Source organism: Phoca vitulina, unplaced genomic scaffold, assembly GCF_004348235.1.
Source record: "Phoca vitulina isolate PV1807 unplaced genomic scaffold, GSC_HSeal_1.0 scaffold1, whole genome shotgun sequence".
NCBI lineage: Eukaryota > Metazoa > Chordata > Mammalia > Carnivora > Phocidae > Phoca > Phoca vitulina.
Window position 1 is genome coordinate 44,751,691 of NW_022589704.1, and position 23,256 is coordinate 44,774,946.

The 23,256-nt window shown below is 36.8% G+C and overlaps 1 protein-coding gene across 2 annotated transcripts in view; it reads left to right on the top strand.

Moving 5' to 3' along the window:
- Positions 1–23,256, top strand: part of COL5A2 (collagen type V alpha 2 chain) — a 381,179-nt gene that overhangs the window by 231,109 nt on the left and 126,814 nt on the right. The window contains exon 1 of one of the 2 annotated variants that reach the window (XM_032406275.1): positions 7,038–7,456. The exons of the other annotated variant lie outside the window; for it this stretch is intronic. Coding sequence (XP_032262166.1) covers positions 7,360–7,456 — 97 coding nt within the window. The 5' untranslated portion in view covers positions 7,038–7,359. Of the gene's footprint in view, positions 1–7,037; positions 7,457–23,256 lie in introns of those variants that run through there. 2 annotated transcript variants of the gene reach the window in all.

A 23,256-nucleotide genomic window follows, 5' to 3' on the forward strand; every position in this document is an offset into this window, starting at 1 on the left:
GCTCACCATGGTAAGTGTAGTTACCATAAGTTACCATATACTGTTATTTGCAATGTTATTGATTATATTCCCCATATGTACTTTTCATCCCAGTGACTAATTTATTCTACAACTGGAAGTTTGTACCTCTTAATCCCCTTTATCTGTTTCACCTATCTCCCAAATCTTCTCCCCTCTGGCAACTATGAGTTCTTTGTATTTATGATTCTATTTCTATTTTGTTTATTTGTTCATTTGTTTTATTTTTTTAGACTCCACATGTAAGTGAAATCATATGGTATTTGTCTTTCTCTGTCTGAGTTATTTCACTTAGCATAATACTCTCTAGGTCCATCCATGTTGTCCCCAATGGCAAGATTTTATTTTTTTATGGCTGAGTAATATTCCATTGTATACATATTAACAGTTAAATTTTAAACTGATGACAAATTATGTTTTTTAAAAGAAGCACTAATGCTGTTACTCGTTTTTTTTTTTTTTAATGTTTTTATTTATTTATTCATGAAAGTCAGAGAGAGAGAGAGAGACAGAGGCAGATGGAGAAGCAGGCTCCCCGCCTAGCAGGGAGCCTGATGCGGGACTCGATCCCAGGACCCTGGGATCATGACCTGAGCCGAAGGCAGACGCTTAACCATCTGAGCCACCCAGGCGCCCCATGTTACTTGTTTTTATTTAACCAAAACATATATAATAATATTACCTTTATGCCAGACATTGTCTAAGAACTTTACAAATATCAACCTATTTAATCCCCAAAACAACCCAGTGAGGTAGGCAATGTTATTATTCTCATTATGCAGACAAGGAAACTAAGCTTTCTGCAGAAAGACATGCAATTTTTTTCATAGTCACCCAGCTGGTAAGTGGTGGGCCAAGATTTGGACTCTGTCTAGCTTGAGAGTCTGTGCTCATAACCACTACAATTCTGAAGACTTTATTGTTACTGTTATTATTTTAGTTTTTTTCTAGCTTTTTTGAGGTATAATTGATAAGTAAAATTATGTATACCTAAGGTATAGAAAGTGATGATTTGATATATATGTACCTTGTGAAAAAATAACTGTAATCAAGTTAATTAACACAACCATCATCTCACATACTTACCTTTTTGTGTGTATGGTAAGAACATTTAAGACCTACTCTTTTAGAAAATTTCAAGTATACAGTAATTAATAAAATTTGAATTATAGTTTAGTTATCGTGAGGTACAATGGATAGAGTGCTAGGACTTGGAAGCCTATATTTGACTGTTGTTTGCATTGTGTAACTTCTGAAAAGTCACTAATCTCTCTGAATCCCAGTATAAATGGAAATAATCATCCTGACCATATTACTTTACTGGGTTATAGTGAGTCTCAAAGACTATGGTGTACTCAAACAGTATGTGGAGAAGAGGGTGCTACAGAAGCTAGTATTATTTATCAGATCACTTATGATTTTGCCTCACAAGACTTTTCATAACTTCTAAATGTGACTGTTGATTGCCTTAGAAGATAAGATAGTATTTTGGAGTGTAAAATCGCAAACTTTTCTCAAAATATGACTTATTCTGAAACATATTTAGATAAAAATGAAAGTTTATAATTTAAGAAATTTACAATTTCTAATACAAAAAAATTATTTCTAATTTTGCCTAGATGTAGAAAGATATATTTTTAGTACAAATACTCAGCTAGAAGTAATCTGTATTTACAAAGTTTGGATATAGATAGTATTTGTAATTAAATTCATTGGTTCATATATTTGTTTACTTGAAAAAATATTATGCTAAATGCATTTCAAGGGATTCTCCCAGTATTGTCATTTATTAAAAAAAAAATCGGTGATGGAGTTTAAGCTAAGGAAATAAACATCCTATAATTTCTTTGAACCTCAACTCCTTGTTACGAGAGGACTGTGCAGCCAGAGTTCTAAACCTGGATCTGGTAATTTCTTGATGTATGCCTTGACACAAGTTACTTAGCTTCTATGAGCCTCAATTTCCTTTCTTCATCTGTAAAACAGTGAAAATAATAGCACTTATCCCATAGCATTGATTTAAGGATTATAGTAATTAATACATAGAAAATGCTTACATAGCATTTGACACATGGAAAGTACTTAATATATTTTACCCATTATTACTATTCTTACGGTTATTATTTTCACAGTGGCTTTCTGCCAGAAAGAGAGTATATTCATAATACGCAGGCTTTTTCTGTTCAGAAATTATGGTTATGCTATCATAGCATAGATGTGCAGAGATGCGCCTAATCTGTTATGTGCTCTTCTTCAACTCTATTACCAGTTTCTCTTCCTAGCCGAGATAGTTCTTTCACCAGGATCATCATTTTCCTAGTCCTCTGGGTTGGCATCTTAGAATCATTCTTATTTATGCTCACTGCCATGTCTGTCATGGCCTTTCAGTCATCAAGTTCCACTGATTCTTCACCAAATGACATGTGTTCAACAAATAACTCTTGGGCAAATATAAATAACCAAACAATGTTTGTAGTCATAGGGAGCTTCCAGTCTGATAGGAGAAACAGACATGTAAATATCATGAGACGTTAGCGAGGTCTGCACAGAACATGTCCCTCGGTTCTATGAAGGAACAGGCTGGTTTGCCTGTGAGGAAGGTGGGCTGGTAAAACTTAAGCTTCACTGGCTCTATCATCCTCTTAGTTGGCAGAGATGTCCTCCTCAATTTTTCCCTTTATCGAACTTCTCATTGACTGTATTTCCAGAATACATCTGGAATCCCTCTGCTTCTTTCTGTTTTCACTGCACTTCCCCAGTCCAAACCACCATCATGTCTCATTTGGAGTAAAAGTGCTTCCTAACTTGTGTCCTCACTTCCATTCTTGCCTTGGTAGAATATGTTTCTTATAAGCCATTCAGATTTTTTAAAAATCAGCACATTAGAGTACATTATTCCAATGGGGATCTTTCTTAGATTCTCATTGCGTTTAGTAAAAAAAAATCTAAAGTCGTCTCCGTGACCTGTAACACTTTACTAACCGACCCTAGCCAGAAAGGGCTTTTCTTTCTATTCTTGCCCATTCAGAGTTTATTCCCATATATGGAAAGGGGAATAATGGCCTTTCAAAGATGTCCATGTTTTAATCTTCGGAAACTGTGTACTTTTCATGTCAAAAGGGATTTTGCAGATGTGATTAAAGATCTTGAGATGGGAGAAATTATCCTGGATTAGACAGGTGGGACCAGTACAGTCACACTGTGTCCTTAAACGCAGAGAACCTTTCTTGCCTGCGGTCAGAGAAAGAGATGTGGCCACAAAAAAAGTGTCAGTGTGATACTGGGTTGCTGGCTTTGAAATGGAGAAAGAGGCTGTGAGAATGTGAGTGACCCCTAGAAGTTTAAAAAGGCAAAGAAATAGATTCTCCCCTAGGCCCTCTATAAAGGAATGCAGGCCTGCTGACACCTTGATTTTAGCCCAGTGAGACGCAGACTTGTGACTCACAGAACTGTAAGGTAGTACATTGTACTATTTTAAATGACTAAGTTTGTGAGGATTTTTATGGCAGCCATAGAAAGGTAATATATCATTCCAGGCCACTTACACTTGCTGTTCCTGCTTGGAATGCCATTTTCTCCCAGTTCTCTGGGGATAGATACTTTTCCAAATTTTAGGTCTCAGATTCACTGTTACCTCTTTCAGTGGGTCTGCCCTGATGGCCCTAGTCTGCAGCATTCTTCCTACCACCAACTTCTGAACAACTCTAAAACAACACACTATTTATTTCCTTCGTAGCATATCATTGTCTGAAATTACCTGTTTGCATATTTGCTCACTTATTTATTGCTGTTTTTCCACTCAAGGTTGTAAGCTCCACAGCATCAGGGACCTCGTTTGTGTTGTTCACAGATATATCCTTAGATCCTTGAGTAGAACCTGGCAAATAATAGGCATTCAACAAATCTTATTGAATAAGGGACTGAATTAGACCAGGGAAATTGTTGTTTCAGGCAAAGGTCAGAGCCTGAGCAAAATTCCGAGGTGTGAAACTGCTTATGTGCCTGGGAAAAATCTGTGTTTCCAATGGCTGAAGCCAAAAGAGGAAAGCAGAAAGAAATGGAAACCAAGAAATAGGCATTTTTTCTTCCCCTCTCCCCTCCCCTCCCCCATCTCCTCTTCCCCTTCTTCTTCTTTTAAAATACCATATAACTTTATCTTGTAAGTACTTGGGAGTTAATGTAGTTTTTTAAGAAAGGAGAAATAAACGAGTGAAGAAATGCATAACAAAATCAACAAGACTTGCCCATCAACTGGATGTAGGTTGAGGGAGAAGAAAGGGTGTCTTTCTATGTTCCTGATCTTTGGGACTAGAATAATGGTGACAGTGTTAATGGGTATAAAGAACAATGAGAGATAATGGTTTCATTTTGGCCTCTGAGTTTCATGGACTTGTGCAGAGAAAGGTGTTCAATGCAGACACTTAGAAATACAAGTCTGCAGATCTATAACTGAAGAGGAAAGTCTTGACTGGACATCATTAGCATGTAAATGGAAATAAAGTCCAGGGATCTAATAGTTAAAATAGCCCAAGAGAATGGGCAAGGAGGGTAAAATGCTGATAGGACAATGCTGGAAAGCACAATAACTCTCTGAAAGGAATTAGAAAAGGAAGTTTGACCAGAAAAGCAGGGCATATAAGAGAAGTATGTGGGACCAGGGAGTCTTGGGAGGAAGGAGTTTCAGTAAGAAGGGAGTAGTCAGAGTACCAAATACTACAGGGAGAAAAGACAAAAGGTCTTGGGTTTATCAACAAAGAGATATTGATGTGTCTTGCAGTGCTGGTGATGATATTCTAATGAGGATAGTAAAGTATAACTGGGTGGTGAGGAAATAGAAGGAAAAAAGGAGACTATAGAAGATGAGTAGTTAGGCGAAATCTTTGGGGGGTTTTTGTTTCTTTTTGTGAGGATAGAGAGGAGGACACAGAATAATGTCCTGAAGGAGACGTGAAGGGATAGGATAAAGAGTACAGAGGGAAGGACCGACCGTGAAGGTGCTGAGACATCTTTTCTTTGGAAACTGGAAATATTGGTGTCAGACTGATCTAAGAGCTAGGAAGAAGTGAGAATACTCACTTTGGAGTCAGATATTTCTGAAATAGAACCCTAAGTCTACCACTTAGTAGCTGAGCAAACTTGAGCAGGTAAACTTCTTTGAACCATAAATCCTTATATATGATTTAAGAAAAATAGTAAATAACTTTCAAGGTTGCTGTGAAAGTCGATTTGGTACAAACTTACCCAGGAGGCATGTATTATTATAATATGTACACTTGGGAGGGGCTTCCTTGAAATTGTGATGGATTTCTGAGCTCCCCACTTAAGCACCGAGGCCTAGAATCACTTCTTCAAGGACTAAGAAATGGTTGAGTCCTCTATACTGAATGCAACCAACACACCTGGTCAACACCTGTGTACGTTTTACTTTTTTCCAAGTTGTAATGTAGGATCCTGAAGCCGATCACAGAGGAAAAGCCCAAGTCACACAGCTCGCAAAGACGAGCTAATTTATCACAGCTGTCCTGAAAATATTTGCTATGTCCCTATCACACCATATGCTTTTGGTTTGATAGGAAGAAGAGGCTGAAACTGGAGGGAACCGTGAGAGGTTGAATTGTGTTTTTAATCTTTCTTATAAAAATGAAAAATTAAACTGAGAGGTGCGGCGTTAGAGCTGCTTGTAAAGTTGACCCCCTCTGGAATATTTCTCCAGAGATTCTAGCTCCAAGCTAAAAATCAGAGGTTCTTGGGTTTCTTCTACTAAAAGTGACAGGGCATTACTTACCTAATCGCGCCCTATAATCTCTCCTTTCTCGGAATTCCTCCTGGGGTTAATGCACCCACACATATTTATATGCTTCAGCTTATATTTCTTTGTTTCATGTAAATTTATTTTTTTTAGCATTTTTAGCATCTACATGTGTTCCTTAAAGGCAACGGGCATGGCTTTCACTTCTTTTGGGTCATTGTCTCCCTCAGTGCTTAGCACAGTGCAAGGTGCCTGGTCACTGCTGAGTTACTATAGACCGTTGACTCACCTGTATTATATAGCATAGCCATTCTAGGTGGATAGCAAATGTATTAGATTATGTAGAACATTCTGAGGTCATTAAGATGTTGGCAAGCATGAGAAGTGGCCCCAATATTTATGAATATTGCTGTTAAATAACATGTGTCACTGGAACTGCCACAGTCCCTGAAAAACTGGTGTAGGAATAATAACACCACCATCTACTCTTATGTAGCTCTTTGTAATTTGGAACTTAGTTAATAATATATTACTCATTTTAATGTCACTAAACCCTGTACACTGGTCAGGGCAAAGCCCTTTTCTCAAATGAGAAAATAGGAGTGCGCAGAGATAAAGGAGTTTGTGTTTATGAAATTGGTAAGTGGCAGAGTTGTTTGAAGCGAGACTTTCTGCGTCCAAATGCGGTATGCTTCCCATCCCTTTACGCGAACATAGTAGACTAGTTTTCAACAGAATAAAACTTCCTGGGACAGGAGGGACCTGCAGATGTGTTCCCCTAAACAAGAGATGTGGGGAAATCCGGAGATAATCTTAAAGTATGACGCATCACAAATTTATTTGTCTGAAACAGTCTCTTCACCTGGACTTGAATTGGACACAGTTTTAATGGTCCCCTTACAAAATCTGGGCAAAGAAACAGAATCTGGCAGGGAGACAAGAATACTTCCTCTTCAGTAAAAAGAAAGGGTTAAAATTTGACCCTTTGCAAGTTTAAGGTGGACAAGAGTCCTGGATTATCTAGACTCCAAAAACTAGGCTAAAAGGCTGTATTTCCTCCCTAATGTCTTTTTCAGCTTATAGGGAAAAAGTGAAGGGGTGTGTGTCTGGGGGAAGGATTAGGGAGGGGAGAATAGGACTATTTTCTTCTAACAGTCTGTCTTTAAAAAAAAAAAAAGAAGAAGAAAAGAAAAAAAAAGAAAGAGAAATAAACGTTTGTTTCTGTGATTAAGCCCCCATTTATGTTTAAAACATAAATGAAGAAGGGACAGTTCAAGGCACAGAGGCGCGTGTTCTGATTTGGTTGTTTACCATCAATCAGACCGTTGCTTGGCAGACACTGGATGGTTATGAGCCTGAACAAGCTGAAAAGGGGCAGGAAAAGAAGTGGAGGCAGCATTCTTCCTATTTAAAGCTGCATCGCTTGAAAAAAGTTTTCTCAGACTGTGCTGGAGCTGGTGCTGAAAAAGGGGGTTTGCAAAGGCTGCCCCGGGGCCGGTGCTGAAAGAGCCCGCAGCTGACTTCATGGTGCTACAATAACCTTAGAATCTACTTTTCACTCCCAGGAGGACCCACATGTCTAATATTTAGACATGATGGCAAACTGGGTGGAAGCAAGACCTCTCCTCATTCTGACTGTTTTATTAGGGCAGTTTGTCTCAATAAAAGCCCAGGAAGAAGGCGAGGATGGTGAGTTTGCCGTTTGCTTTGCTTGTGGTGTTTCTTGCACGGTTTGGGAAATAGGTGGAATGTTAAGCCTCGGGAAGGAAGAGCGTGAAGAGGAAGTTCTGGTTTGAAGCTGAGAAGGGGGCTGACAGATTTGCACCTGGGAAACGGATCTGAAGATAGTCAGGCTGTTTGTAAATCTGGAGCTTCTACATCTGCCATGGGGCAGAGTATACTACTGAATATTTCTGGGAGAGTCTAGGATAAGTCCTTTTGCCTGAATGTGGAGAGTGGGAAGTTTAAAAGAAGAGTGCTTAAAACGGAGCACTAAAGGCACTTTAAGTCAGAGGAGTTCTGTTCTGTGGGCTGGAGTTTTCAGAGCGAGGAAAAGTCGCAGCAGAAGCTGGGTAGGGTGGAGTCTTTTTTGTACTGAACTTCAGCTGCTTCATACAATTCTTTGTTTAGAAAAACCTCTGCAGCCACTCTGATAACTGATTTTTCTTTGTCTTTGGCTCCTTGTTCTTCTCTCTTTACAGACTTTTACTTCTTTCCCATTTTCATTTGTGATATTAAAACCACTTTTGCTTACTGAGAGCCAGTCTCCTTTACTTCTCCGTGACAGAGGCTGATAGAAGCCAGATTTCTTAAACAGTGGTATTTTCCCACCCTACTGACTTGATTATCAGGACAGTGGTGGTTCCCTGCTGGATGGCGGAAGGCAGCAAATCAGCATGCCTTATATGTAGAATGTATTTATCATGGAGCATTTGCATGGGCATTATCCTTTAGACGCAAGTTTCTTTTCCTTTTTTTTTTTTTTTTTCCTATTTTAAGATGAACCTTGCCTGGTTACCAACTTTTTTTTTTTCCTATGCAATTTGCTCATGTGAGATTGGGTTGTAGTATGGTTAAGCAAAAATGCCTGGCTCCTATAGAATATAAGAAAATACTTAATTTGGTTCCACTGATTATTAAATCCTTACTCTCCAGACATGTTCTTTTTCATAATAGGCCATTATAGATTTTCATAACTATTTAACATCAAACTCAAGCTTTTAAAACTTAGCACATTTAAACTTTTCTGTTATTGTCTTTCATATATACTTTTGTGTATATGTAAATATGCAGACATATGCATATATGTATGTATATATTTTTTAATACCTACTACTGAGTCTTTTTGCTCTGAAGATGATCATAAAATTAATCTAGAGGCCACAGGTTCTAAGAATAATTTTCAGAGTGAAAATAAGAATGTGAGATGAATACCCAACAATCTGTCCAGAGTCCCATAGAGGGGGCACTTTCTAAAATCTTGGAACTTTTTATGTTGCTTTTTATGTTTTCAAAAACGAGGCAATTGACAAAAGGTAAAACTCTTGAGTTTTTTTGTAATGGTGTGAACAACATCCGTTGTTTGGAAGGGTGGGGAAAATAATTGGGAAGTAGAAGTCAGGAAAGGGGAGAGAAAAAACACGGAAGAATTACAATAGAAATAGCAAATCTAATTATAAAAGGGACAGTTCACTCCACTCACCTACCAAAACAATCAACAACTTTAATTTAAAACCTAATTAACACAACGTTCCTTGTTAGTATATTTTAAAATAGATAACTTACTTTTATAAAGTGTGGAAATAATTGAACATGTGAATAAACAGAAGGAGTGTTTCATAAGGTATATGGAATAGGCTATATGTTAACAGACTTCCCCAAATAGTTGTAATTACTCTGTAGGTGTTTCTGAAAAATAAGGAGAGCTTAATTTTTCTTAGTATTAATTTACATAAAAGTTAGAAATTTGTTATTAGGTGCAAAACTGTCCCCATCTCCATACCAACCTCTCTTCCCCCAATATAACCAAACAGCACAGCAACTGGAATCCCAAATATCAGATTTTACAGAAAAAAGTATAATTCCTTGCATTCACATTGCAAAAAATAATTTCCTCTGTTTTATTACTCGACCTAGGAGAGCATATGTGATAAAAATTCAATAGCAAAAGAAAGTAGTATGGCCCTAATTAAAGGTAATCTAGAAAAGAATTCAGGAATCCAGTATACTCAGAGTTTCGTAACTTACTGTGCATATTTTGGTTTCAGTTATATTGAATGGATACTTGGCAATACTTTATTTCCCCTGTTCAGGCTTGACACAAGCTTAATAAATGAGTCAGAATTTTGAAACTCCACGTGATTTTAAGTTTGGGGAAGAGTAAGTTCAGGTAAATGCTTTAAACTAAAGAAATATCTAAGGTACACATGCAAAACAAGTATGTTTTTCAAATTTTAGTTATAACTAAGTCATATAATGTGGTATTGACTTTGCGTACAAATATGTCCCCTTTGAAATGGAGAGACGTGTTATCACATGTAAGTGGATATTTACAAACTTTCATATTTTTCATCTATTTGACTGTGGTTATTTACCAGAAATGTAAACATAAGCATAGTGCCTGCTTGATAGAAATACTTATGAATGATGAGATAAAAGTAAGTAAATCAAGTTTTAGGCCTTTTAGGCCCAAACATTGCTACTTGTTAGTAAATTCTAAGGACTGAATTGGTTTTTTAAATTCCTAAGAACTGAAAAAATAAAATAAAATAAAATAAATTCCTAAAAACTGAAAGGAAGTTGGGCTAACTTTAGTTGAAACTGTTAAGTAACCAGAATCTGAGTTAAGATGGCAAAATCAGCTTTTCATGAGTTTTTGGGTATGTGTGTTTGTGATGTGGTGGTGGGGTGCTTTAAAAGATTTCCCATTTGTTTTTTGTAGAAGAAAATACTAGTGCATTTGTAGTAATTTTTACATTCCTAAACAAAGTTCTAACACCTAGTGAGTTATACACACTCTTGCTATTAGAAATGGACAGACTTAATCTTAGAAAATCATCTTTGGTATGAATCACTGATTTCAACAACAGAGAAGTAACAGAGAGAAGGGAAGGTGCAGAAATGTACTATTTTATTTTCAGAGGCCAGGCAGGTAACATAAACAAGTGAAGTAAATGAGTGTACATCAACAGGGAATGATGGGCCTGTGGAGAACTGAAGATGCATGTCCACTTTAAGGCATTCAAAATTAACATTTTCAGAAAGCATTGCATAAGCCAAATGCAATATTTGAGTGCCAAGTTTGGCTCATGGACCATAAATTTGCAACCCTCTTGTTGCAACTCTACAGTGATATCCTGGACCCAACCCAGCTTCTGATTACTAAGAGATGAGGGGCTCACAGTCCTTTTTATATCATGGTCTCTTGCATTTTATTATGCTATATCTGCCATTTATCTCATTGTGAAAATACAAATTTGAAGAAACAAATGCTTATTGCTCAGTATTACTTGGATCAGATTATTTTAAAGGAAGTAGAGAATATGAATACATAGCTTAAGATACTTGATCACTCATAAATTGTTTTAAACACATTACTATTGAAATAGATACTTTGGATCATGTAGGACATGCAAACTTTTCTTTTATCGTGGATGTTTTAATCTAGGTTCAGCTGCATCTAGCAGAATGCAATAGTTTAAAAAAATGTGTTTTTTTTCTCTTTTTAAAAGAAGCTTTTAGTTAAGTAATGAAAAGCTGGTATATTAGCTCTACAAAGTCACCAAAGTCTCAATCTCTTTCTAGTTCTCTGCTCTCATATCCCTAGGGTATAATCCTTGAAGTTATACTCCTAGATGGCTGCTGGAGTTCCAGCCATTACATTTACTTTCCAGGCATCTGGATAGAGGATGAGAGACAAAGGTGGTGATTCTCTCTTTTTTCATGGAGATAATTAGGTCTTCATTCCATTTCAACTTACTTATAGTGGCTGAAATTTACTCACATAGTCACACAAAGCTACAAGGGTGGCTAGGAAGTGTAGTCTTTTAGCTAGGTAGCACTAGCTATGTACTCTACTGAATGGAGTTATGTTATGAAGGATATAAAAGAGACAATAGCTGTTAGGAAGCAACTATAATCCCAACCACAATGAGTGTCAGCCACTTTAAGTGGAACAGATCTTCTAGTTTCAATGGGCAGGATATAGTTGTGTGATTAGATCTACCCTGGTTATTGTTCATTTCTGAGTAGTATATAAGCCAAGAACATTGGATGGCACTTATTAGGCTGCAATTCTTTGCTTCCTAATTCTTTCCAGATAAATTTAGAAGTACCTATAACTTCTATTCAAACTAAAATGAGGTTTTACTTTGAAGAGTATATCTCTCTATATATATGTAGACTGTAGATCAAGAGATAAAAGATAATTTTTTTAGATTTATTTATTTGAAAGAGAGAGAAAGAGAGGGGAGAGCATGGTGGGAGGGGCAGAGGAAGGGGGATAGAGAGTCTTTTAAGCAAACTCGGGACTGAGCTTCAGAGCCTGATGGGAGGCTCAATCCCAAGACCCTGAGATCACCACCTGGGCCAAAACCAAGAGTCAGCCACGCTCAACAGACTGTCATCCATGTGCTTTGATACAGATAATTTTTTTATATTGACAAATACAACATATGCTTTGACCATGACTCTTTAGGTTAGTAGGTAAACAATCCACAGATCCATGTTGAGCTGGCTGTATGATCATCTGAAGAGCTTGTTACCAATATAGATTCTAGGCTCCTCTCCTTTCCAAATACCCTGATTTAGTAGGTTTGGATGGGATTTGGGAAGCTCTCTAGGTGATTCTGATTCATGTTAGTTAACCACTGTATTACATCTCTGCCTAACACTCTTTTGATCTTGATGTAGACCAGTTGGCTTCTTGTTCCAAGACTACACAACTGTGACTTGGTAGTAACTTGCTACTCCAGTTATTCCTTTCAGTTACAAGTCTGCCTAATTAAAGTTTATAGATAAACCATTGCAAATTCACTGTCAATTCTGGAAAAATAACTTGATGCCCAAATCCTCTTCATAGGAGCTTAGGTAAATCATTCTACTATACAGTGGGCACATGTTTTTAAAATATATTTTCAGGTGAATATATTTCTTTTTCTCTCTTTTACTTCCTGTTCTTCATACTTTTAGCACTGTCACTGCAGACCTACGATTCATTGTGTTGATCATTCCAGAAATGCACATAATGCTGGAAATGAGGTAGAAACAGAAAGAGAAAGCTTTGTTTTGAGGAGCTTGGACTTACAAGATTGGAATCATGTTAATCTATGGTCACAGAAAGAAATCTGTTTAATCAAACAATGTGCTCCTACTTGAAGGACAGTCCATACATCATCACTTGGCCTTTTATCACGTTTATAAAATGTTTAAATGTCAGCCATTTTTTGATCTACCCTTTTTTGCTCTGAGATCACAACATTAAAAAATTTAGATTTACATATGAGAGATGTAGTAATGGTAGGGGAAGAGACTAAAATTGTTAGTTATTAATTGATTCATTGTATAAATTTGGGCAAGTTGTGCAAGTTTATATAAAACAATGGAGTTGGGAAGATACTGACAATTCAGTTTTTCTCTTAATTTCTTTCCATGTGGATTTCATCTAAATTTCCTGTAAGACTGTTGAGTCATGATAGTCAATATTTTTAAAAGTATCTACTTTTGGCATTTGCTGGAGGGGGCAGACTATCATATGGAAAATTTGCCTTAAAACTGTGGCCACATTGGCAACTATAGTGTTTTTATTATATTTTATTGATATGTTCAAAACTAAGCCCTTCAGAAGAAATCAAGGTGTTTTCATCTTATACTGAATATATTCACTAAGGAACAGTGTATAAGAGAAATCACAATAGTGCAAGATTCTTCTTATCCACATGCCTTTTACATAGAAGGTAGCAATGTTAACAATATTAATGAATTAATATTAATAAATTAATGGAACCTTGTCCCTGTAGCTCTGTGGTATAATGTTCAAACTCAAAAATGTTTACATGCTTTTTTTTTTTAAGTTTCTCCTGGGAAGGAGAAAAGACATCTCACAGTTCTTTTCTCTCTCTCTCTCTCTCTCTCTTTTTTTTTTTTTCTTTTTTGGGTGTCTGCTCAATCAGAATTATAAATTCAGTTTCAAGAGACAACAAATATATTCTCAGTGGAAATGTTGCTTGCATCATAAGTGTCATAGCCTTATTGTAGTATACATACTTTAGTAAGGAAAGTAAGCCCAGTCAAGTAATCACTGGGAAGACACCTGGTTTTGCTCTGCTATTTAGCAGTTTTGCAACCTGCAAAGAATGTTTTAGCCTCACTAAACCTTTGGGTCCTCATCTAAAATTGGGAAAATGTAGACTCCTGTCAGTCTGATGGTACTCTTAGGCAGATCATTTGGGAACTTTACCTGAAGATAATTTTAGAACACTTAAATGAGACACAGAAAGTGATATTACAGTCTGATTTCAGTCATCACAGATACAAACCTTAGTGGCATATTTTCCGATCAGTTACTAAATTTTACCATTTTATCTGCTAAATACTTCCCAAATATACCTCTTCTCCCTCTCTTCTACAAATGCCTTCATTTAAATTCCCTGCCGTGCCTCGTATGTGGCCACTTCCCACTCACAGGTATATAGACCCCCTCTGTTGCTACTGTGATATAAAACTAAAATCTGCTCACATCATTACCAGCCCTATAACCTTCTGCCGACTCCCATAAAGAATAATGTTCAGGGCTCCTAAGCATGGCATACAAGACCTTCTATGATCTGGCTCATTTCTAGAATTTTAGTCAGATCAGCTGTCACTCTCTGCCTCAAAATAAGAAATTGCTTGTAGTTCCCAACTCCAACTGCATATACACACATGCACTTTTCCTTCTTTTCTTACCTCTGCTTTCCAGATTCCACTCCATGTTATGAGTTCATCTTATGTATTAGGTACATGATAGTTACTCCATGCATATATACCAACTGAATATTATTCTTGAAAATCTAAAAAAAAATTTCCACCATTTATTCAAGTACTAGCACACTTACTTCAAACTCAATTTTTGCAAATTTGCATAATCTTGAGCAATATTTTTTATTTCTCTATTTCTTAGTTTCTTCACCTACAAAATTGGAATAATAATATTTACCTCAAAAAATTATTATGAAGACCGTCATGTATATAAACCACCTATGTAGTATAGATCCTGACAAATAGCAGGAGCTCATTAGATGATAGTTGATACTATTATTCCATTACTATTTAATAATATAGCAATAACAATAAATGCTTATTAGGTGATTATGAGAATGAAAATATTAGATATTATGGAAAAATAAAAGAAACAACTTTTGCTCTCAAAGAGATGAAAGCCTAGTGTAAAACTTAAAATGCAAATTTTACCTACCATTGTATTATGGTCATTTTGATAATACATCAAAATATGTAACTAATTTCTAACTGGGCTATATTTTAAACCCATTTTAAAATGTTACTCTTCAAACAGTAGAGCTTTATTGTATTGGCTCCTTGTGTAGGTTTACTATGGGAAATAACAAAAGAAACAAAAACATCTTTCCATTGGAGACTGTCTCAAGGCCATGTGGTTTGAAGCATCACCCCACCTCTCCCATTTCACACCCCACACACACATTTCATTCTCTGCAATGGTTTCCAGTGTGTGAGCAAGCCAAGCACGATTCCTTCCATGCCCCAGTGCTACCTCATGCCTGTCTACCAGCTATGTCTGTTTCAGAGTTTATTTTCTGAAAATATGATAGTCATAAAAGTCTCTATTCAAAATTGGAAGCTTATTTTCCTCACTGCATTGCCCTGGGTTGCATTTGGAATGAGAGGAATTACTTCACGACACAGGGATTTACAAGGCAGCTCCCAGGACTATTTGGATGCAGTCATGGGGGTGACCATCTTTTCCCAGACTGTTCAGCAAGCCTCTTCATTTTCCAAAGGCTGCTGGTTTCTTCACTCCTTTTACTCCCAGGAGATTTTTGGGAGGATTACTCCAGAAAGCAGAAACTGGTGTAGGAAGTAGGCACGTTATTCACACTCACTCACACTTTCCTTACTTTGCTGCACTTTTGTTTCTTCTCAGTTTTTTAAACTTAAACAAAATGACGGGTTTGACTTAGAAGGGAGGTATGCATATGGAAACTTACCAGATTATTTGTAGCTAATAATTCTTTTAATTAAATCTGTATTATTCAATATGTTGGTTCTGTGGCCATCAGTTTCAGATTTTTTCATCATGAAATTCTAAAAATATGGATGGGTTCCATTGCAAATAAATTCATTTATAGAGATTTAATATTTTCATTTATCTTAAATAGCAGTCATATGCTTATTATTTCCTCCTGAGGAAGAAGAATCTATCAGATTCCTTTATGCTAGTTTGAAGTTATTTTTAAGCCATTTTTCTCTCATTCTTTGCAGAGCTTTATATTGAAGAAATGATTAAGTTACAGTTTAATTCAGAAATCATCTTTCTCATGTTATTGCTAATTTTTTTAAAATATTTTATTTATTTGTCAGAGAGAGAGAGTGCACACAAGCAGGGGAAAGCGGCAGGCAGAGGGAGAAGCAGGCTCCCCGCTGAGCAAGGAGCCCAAAGCGGGACTTGATCCCAGCACCCTGGGCTCATGACCTGAGCTGAAGGCAGACGCTTAACTGACTGAGCCACCCAGGTGTCCCTGTTATTGCTAATTTTTGAGCTAGAATTTCTGGTAGGATGGACTGGTGGACAGTGAGGTTAACTGCTTACCATAGAAGATGAACTGCAAAAGAAGTTCCTCATTTTCTGGTCTTTGGCTATAAACACAAAACCTCTGAAGCTTTATAAGGAAAGTTTATACTTTATTTTGAGAAGGCAGAAGGATACTGGTCATTCCAAGGCAAATGAGTGATTCTGATATAAGTATTTTCTTTTACACAAATTTGTACTTAAAAAAACAAACAAAAAAACAAACAAACAAAAAAACAACTTGGGCCCTTGAAGGAGGAACAACTGAACATTTCCTCAGGGATCTTGTGTTCAAGCCTTAAGGAGCTAACAAATGTTATGTCTTTCTGAGTGTTCATAAAAAATATCACTTCTTTCTCTAACCACTTCCTATTTCCCCTCAAATCTTGACATCTACTGATTTGATTAGGCATGTATTTGTGCTTTTATTTTTCTCCCTTAAGCATAGTAAAACTGAACTGCATTTTGCTGAGAAACAACTAATAAATTCCTGAACAAATGGAGTTCTCATTAGCCTGGAAAGATTTCAGTCTTCTTACAATCTGTTTATTTTACTTAAAAAAAAAGTGAGGTAATTATGTAGAGAATGAGACAAAAATGAAACAGAATTAGTGCTATAGAGATTAACCAGTGAATACATTCAAAGTTCCATTGGCAGTGCTTGTGTTTGGATACATGGAGGAGGATGAAATAAAATTAAATTAGTATTTTTATGATAATTAAGCTAGTATTTTTAAATAATATTTTGGCATATTCAGCATATAAATAAGTATGTTTCATAACTTGCCAAAGTTACACTTACCTGAGCTACCTTGTATTCCTTCTACATCTGTTCCATGGATGCAATGTTACAGAGTCCTGAGCAGGTTCAGTTCTAGAAAAACAGTTTTAAAATAGATGACTTTTATTTTGTTTTGTTTTAGGAAAATATGCTTTCAAGATCCTTTCTGTTTGAAGGGAAAGCATTGAGAATTCTGCATGAGAATCAGGGTCTCCCACTGCAGCTCCACCTGGATGTCACCTTCCCAAATTTTGCTTCAAATTACAGACTTTTCCTTGGAGGCTGACCTCCTATCAAAACTTAACTGTTTGGTGTCCTCTTCTTTCCTATTCCATGAGAAACTAATATACAACACATGCTCCCTATAGTTACTATTCTAATGCACAGTTTTAATAGTATTACTCCCTTATAATGAGAGCCAATTATGTGGTAATTTGCCTTTTGCAATCTTTTTTCCACTATTCTCTGGCCATCAGAATCAGCAGACATCGTGGCCCTGGGTGAAAACCTACTATCAGGTCGACTCTGCGGTTCACGCTTGAGGCGGATGAAACATGGCTGTCATGGACATTCTGTACTTGCCCATGGAGGGTTCCACAGTCAAGGCATTAGAATCATTTCAGATCCATTCTAATTGAAACTGGAAGTTGCCTACGTATAATCAAAATGGAAATTTGCCTACCACATTCCCACTATTTCTGAAGAGGACTTTTGAGTTTCTTTAGGATAGAACCCTGTGGTAGTGCATCATATGGAAGGCATAAGTGCGTGGAAAGATGGGTTCTCTGTGGTATGCAAGGGTGCCAATTAGCATCATTGTAACACAATAAAATGTAAGGCACCAAGCTAATGTGAGACTTCATGATTGTACCCATATCATGTCTTGTGAGATTTATTTAGAGAATTTCAAAGAGGTTGGGGAAGTTTGTGACATCTCTTAATTTTTGTTCTTTAATTTCTCTATTTTTTTTACCCCATCTACCTAAAACATAGCCATTTTAGAATAAAGAAATAGATAGACACTACCATGATAGTCTCTCTCTCTCTTTTTTTTTTTTTTTTTTTGAGCCAACAGCATATATACTGTCAATCAGGCCTATGGACAGAAAGAACAACAGATCATTGTTTCATAGTGAGGTTTTTTTTTTTCTAGGAAATTACCTCAGTTCCCAACTATTAACATTTTTCAATACTTAGGGCCTTTAACAGTTAGCAATTTCTACATTTCAAACTTCTTCCACTTACTTTCAAAAAGTAGTTAATAAAGCATGGGTCTTTGGAGTCTCACATTTGAGTCCTGATTTTGCCATTTGCAATCGTGTGACCTTGAGCAGGTTGCTCATCTTTGAAACTCAGTTTTCTCATCTGTATGTTAAAGAATTGAGTCAAAATTCTTGGCACTTTAAAGTCACTAAAGAAAAGCAGATATTATTAATACTTAGGATGGATTCCCTGATTAGGCAATTGCAGACTTATTTCTCCATAACTGAAATAATTCCTATCAATCCACTCCAAGTTACTAGGTGTAATAGGAGGAAGAATGGGGGAGCAGTGACTTCTAGGCATGAGGGGTAGAATGGGAGGTTAGGAGGGAGAGGTATAATTGGGAGGTTTGAAATGGCAATAAATAATTTTTATTTATCTCATGTTTTTTCCTTGAGCCAGGCCTCTGCCCAACTCTTGATCATTCACAAAGCATTGTTAGGAAAAGCAAACAAGCAAAATCCCTGAAAGTTATACTTTGGTATTAGGATGCATTTCACCAACTTGGCAGTACATTTACTCATTTAATTTTATTCTTTTTTTCTAATAGAATGATTTTAGCAACTGTTTGCACATTTGGTTCAGGTAGAGTTGTTTAAGAAAAGTGAAACTCTACTTCATATATAAAACTTCTGTTTACCTTCCTCATATTTTACTGATGTCAAGGCAGACTTATTTAAACCCTGGGCAATGTTTTTGTGAGGTATGGCATGTGCCTCCACCTGGGTGGTCAGTGGAGAGTAAGGCGCTGTGTGTGTGTGAGCTCACTCAGCTTCTACTAACTCAACATGGCAATAGGACTTAGAGAGCACTAGCCTGGAGCAGATGACCAGAATAAAGTGGGACTCCTTCCTTATAAATTCCTTATAAATACAATGTTCTGGAGCCTTAATTTCCTCATTTATAAAATAGGGATAATACTTTTTATTTTATTATCTTACAGGTACAAAATAAAGAAGTCATAATATGTGTGGAAATCCTGATACCTATAAAGGCCAATATAGGGATAGTGTTATTATCTTAGCATGCCTTTACTGTGAGGAACAGTTAGCTGAATGCAAACTAAATGTTTTCTTTTAAGTAAATAATAATGTTAGTGATCCAAAGGAATATAAGACTCTCCATCGACATGAAAGAAAGCAAGTTAGGGTGTTTTTTTAAACCTTGAATTGAGGAAAGTAAAATACCTTCTTATATAACTATCCAGGAACATCCCAAAGCCCCCAAATAGGAATTAAATAGGAAAAAATTAGAACAGAGGCTTTGACTAGAGGATAAACAGAACAAACAGAAAAAGAAAACATGATTTTTGTGATATAACTGGACTGTAGTCTCTCCACAAGCAAAAACGTAGCTTCCTGGCAGACGGCTGAATCCACTATTATCATTACTTTTCCCCTATTCATCTCTCATCAGGAAGCCTGTCTCAAAATCAAAGTGAAGCTCTGAGGGTCTGTTTGTAGCATGGTATCCCTTTTCCCTAGGTCAGAAGGTGACTTTGAGCTAAAAGTTTAAACTGGTGACAAATATCCACAGCAATATGAGCCAAGTGTTTAGACAAAGGTTCCATCATCCCTCAGGCCTGTCTACTTTCCGGTATATTTTAAGACTCTCTACTTGTATGGAGAGAAACATGCAGTTAAAGAGATGAGGGCTTCAACTAAATAGACTGTTACTTTCTTTCATGAATAAATTGTTGAAATAATTTTAAAGAAAAGCTTCCAGATTAAAACTGGACCAGGACAGGAAATCTGCATTCTAATTGCAGTTCTATCATGAACTGGGTGATTTTGTGGAAGTGACTTAAATTCTCTGGCCCTCAGTTTCTTTTTCTTTCTTTCTTTCTTTCTTTTTTTTTTTTTTTGTGAAACTTGTGATATATTATCCAGAGCAGTTCTTCCTGCTCTGAAAGTCTGTGACTATAGAAGGATTACAGAAACTTTACTCCACATAGGCTAGATTTGTGCTATACTCCTGTGAAGAATCTCATGTACACTTTTGGTAGATTGAGGAATCATGCATAATCTCTGTAGATAATGTGTTTCTGTACTTTTAAAAGTATTTGAAATTTTTATCCAGGTTTCTAGTTATTGACCCAACTCTCGTTCATTCAGGAATACAACTTCCAATATATAACTTCGGAAAATGATCTGCTTTTCAGTGAATGGCTTTACAACAAAGTTTCTAGAGAAGCTTCTAAAAGGAGACAAAATTTCTAGGCAAAAGTTCTTTCTTTTGGGGGGTGCAGAGGGAGAGGGAGAGAGAGAATCTTAAGCAGGCCCCACGCCCAGCATGGAGCCCGACATGGGGCTCTGGCCCACATCCCTGGGATCATGACCTGAGCCGAAATCGAGTCAGACGCTTAACCGACAGAGCTAGGCAAAATTTCTAAGAGGAGGCTATGAAAAAAATTTACAGTAATATGGCCTCAAATTAGGTAGGTTTCAGATAATTTTGAACTTTCCAACAACAGAGAAAATGTGTAAACGTATCATGTATTGTATTACACCATTACAACCGTAAGACACCATGTTCTCTAGATATTTTTTGGTGAGGCGGGTGGTCAGAGTTAAGCAGTATCCTAGGCTCTCACCCTTAGAGCTGATGGACTTGTCTTTGTGGCAGAGACATTGTTTGCTTTTCCTGACGACTGGACATACTAAACTGCTAGTCTGTCCAGACTTTAAGCAAAGAAAAAAAAGGAGAAAAAGGAGAATGAAAAGGTTATGGGCTTACATGTGAGGAATAGATTATGGGATGGTCATACTTGTTTTTCAATCCATATTTTATTCTTATTCTTGAGTCATTATTTTTTGCAATTATGTTTTTTGGAAGATATGTACATGTTTACTCTGAATATCTAGAAGGTTTGATTTATTTCACTAATATTTCTTAAACACAGAACTTGTTATAACATACTGCTTGCCCTCCTTTTACTTCAGGAAAATGAGACTCCATTTCTGTGCTTCTTTTCCCAGTTTTCCTCCTTCAGTAATACTGACTGAGTCTTCTAAACATTTATGTTCCCAAGTCCTGCTAGAAGTTTACTCCCAGACATTCTGGGGGTAGAGAACAGCCTTTTTTTTAATGTCTTTACAATAACTATGTATCTAATTCAGGTGCATGAGAAATTTAGATTAAAAATCTGAAAAGAATAAAAAAAATACTACTCACAAATGCTCACCTCCATGTTCAAATCAGAGATGCCAGTGGGAGAAAACTGTCAGATTCTAGATAAATGTACTCTTCAATAAGTGAGATCTACTTGGTCATTTTATAGCACTTGGTAATAATTTACTTCCTGGTGGGGGGAATGTAAATCCCCCTCAAGGTCATTATAAAGTTGTGTTAGTGACATTGGAATTTAATTCAGATGATTCTGAAATTTTTGACTTTCTATTAAAGGAAATAATGCTCTAATCTCAAGTGATGGTAATTTTGACTGGCTTTTCTCTACAGAGGAAGATCATCCCACTATACACCTATGAGGCTCTTACTTGCCTTCCTTCATTTATTTATTACTTCACTAAACATTTACTGAGTACCTATTGTTTACCAGGCACTTTACTGACTGCTGCAGAAACAAACATTTAATCCTTGCCCCCAAGGAGCTAATCATGAAATGGGCACAAGTAAAATAAAGGACAATACTGTGTGGTCTGTGCCGAGATGGAGGCAGGCAGAGGATCCTAGGGGCACCAGAAGACATTCCTGCCACATATTGCCTCGGAGGTGGAGGGCTGGGTTGGGAGGTCAGGGAAGGTCTGAGAGGAGGGAACACCAGAGCAGAGTCATTCCCCTGCATTCACTCCATTATCTCCTTCAACTGCCTCCCATCCTGTCTTTCATACATCCAAGTCCTTCACATCATAATCGGGTCTGATGTGCCTCCTTTTAAAAACTTTCTGATGATCCCAGACGTTTTTGTTCTTTTTGTCTAAAGGACAGCATTTCCCCTTTCTGTGACACCTTTGGTACTCGAAAGAACCTTTTCTGTGTTGTCCATTGTTTTAGTTCATTTATCAATAAATGTCATTGATATTTTAGTTTTATCATATGCTCCTTCAGAATAAAGACCATCTCTCAATGGGTTAAATAGGTGATGGGTGTTACGGACAGTGCTTGTTGTGATGGGCACTGGGTGTTGGATGTACACACCTAAATTGGACACCTGAAACTGATGGTACACTGTATGTTAACTAACTGGAATTTAAATAAAAATGCACAAAAAAAGACCATCTCTCAAACCCAGAAAATCAAATGCATTTCCAGTGCTACGCAGATACTCAATAAATGTTTGTGATTAATAATTAAAGCAAAATATATTTTTGATGGTTCAAAATCAAGTGGCTTTTCTCAGTTAATTATCAGATTCTTTTCTAATTATATTACTCAATCTTGCTGAAGTTTTTATATCAATAGCAAACTTAAAAAAAGTTGAATCAGCTTTTATGTAAAGGTTAGCTATATTTATGTGCCTCTTTGTGTGAAGCCTCATAAAAATATATACTCTGAAGCACACAAATTGGGTACAGAATAGAAACAAAAGTTAATTTTATAATTTATCTATTTTATTTATAGTGACTTTAGTCAGGCCTTAGGGACACAAAGATGATTAACACACTATCCAGTATTTAAGGGACATGTGTAATGAGGGGAGTCGACATATGAGCCAAAAAGTAAGACACAATTATAATGAATACAATGAGAAAGAGTGCATAGGGTTATCCAGCTCACCTCTGAGAGCAAGTGACCCCAAACATAAATGATGGATGTGTGGTAACCAGCAGAAAGGAGACAAGAGAGGAGCAAGAGGAAGATGGCATCCAGTTAGGAAAAAAAGACATGAAGAAATACTCAGAAGCATTAATCAGCATTGTTTTGCAGGAAAAGTGCAAAAAACTGCAGAAAACTATAGCTACTTTAATGTCTTGGAGCATAGAAGGGAAGGTAGAATTATCTCATTCATTATTAGAAATGTGATTTTCTTTTTTTCTTAAGATTTTATTTATTTGTTTGACAGAGAGAGAGACAGGGAGAGCAGGAACACAAGCAGGGGGAGTGTGAGTGGAAGGAGCAGGCCTCCCACGGAGCAGGGAGCCTGAGGTGGGGCTCGATCCCAGGACCCTGGGATCATGGCCT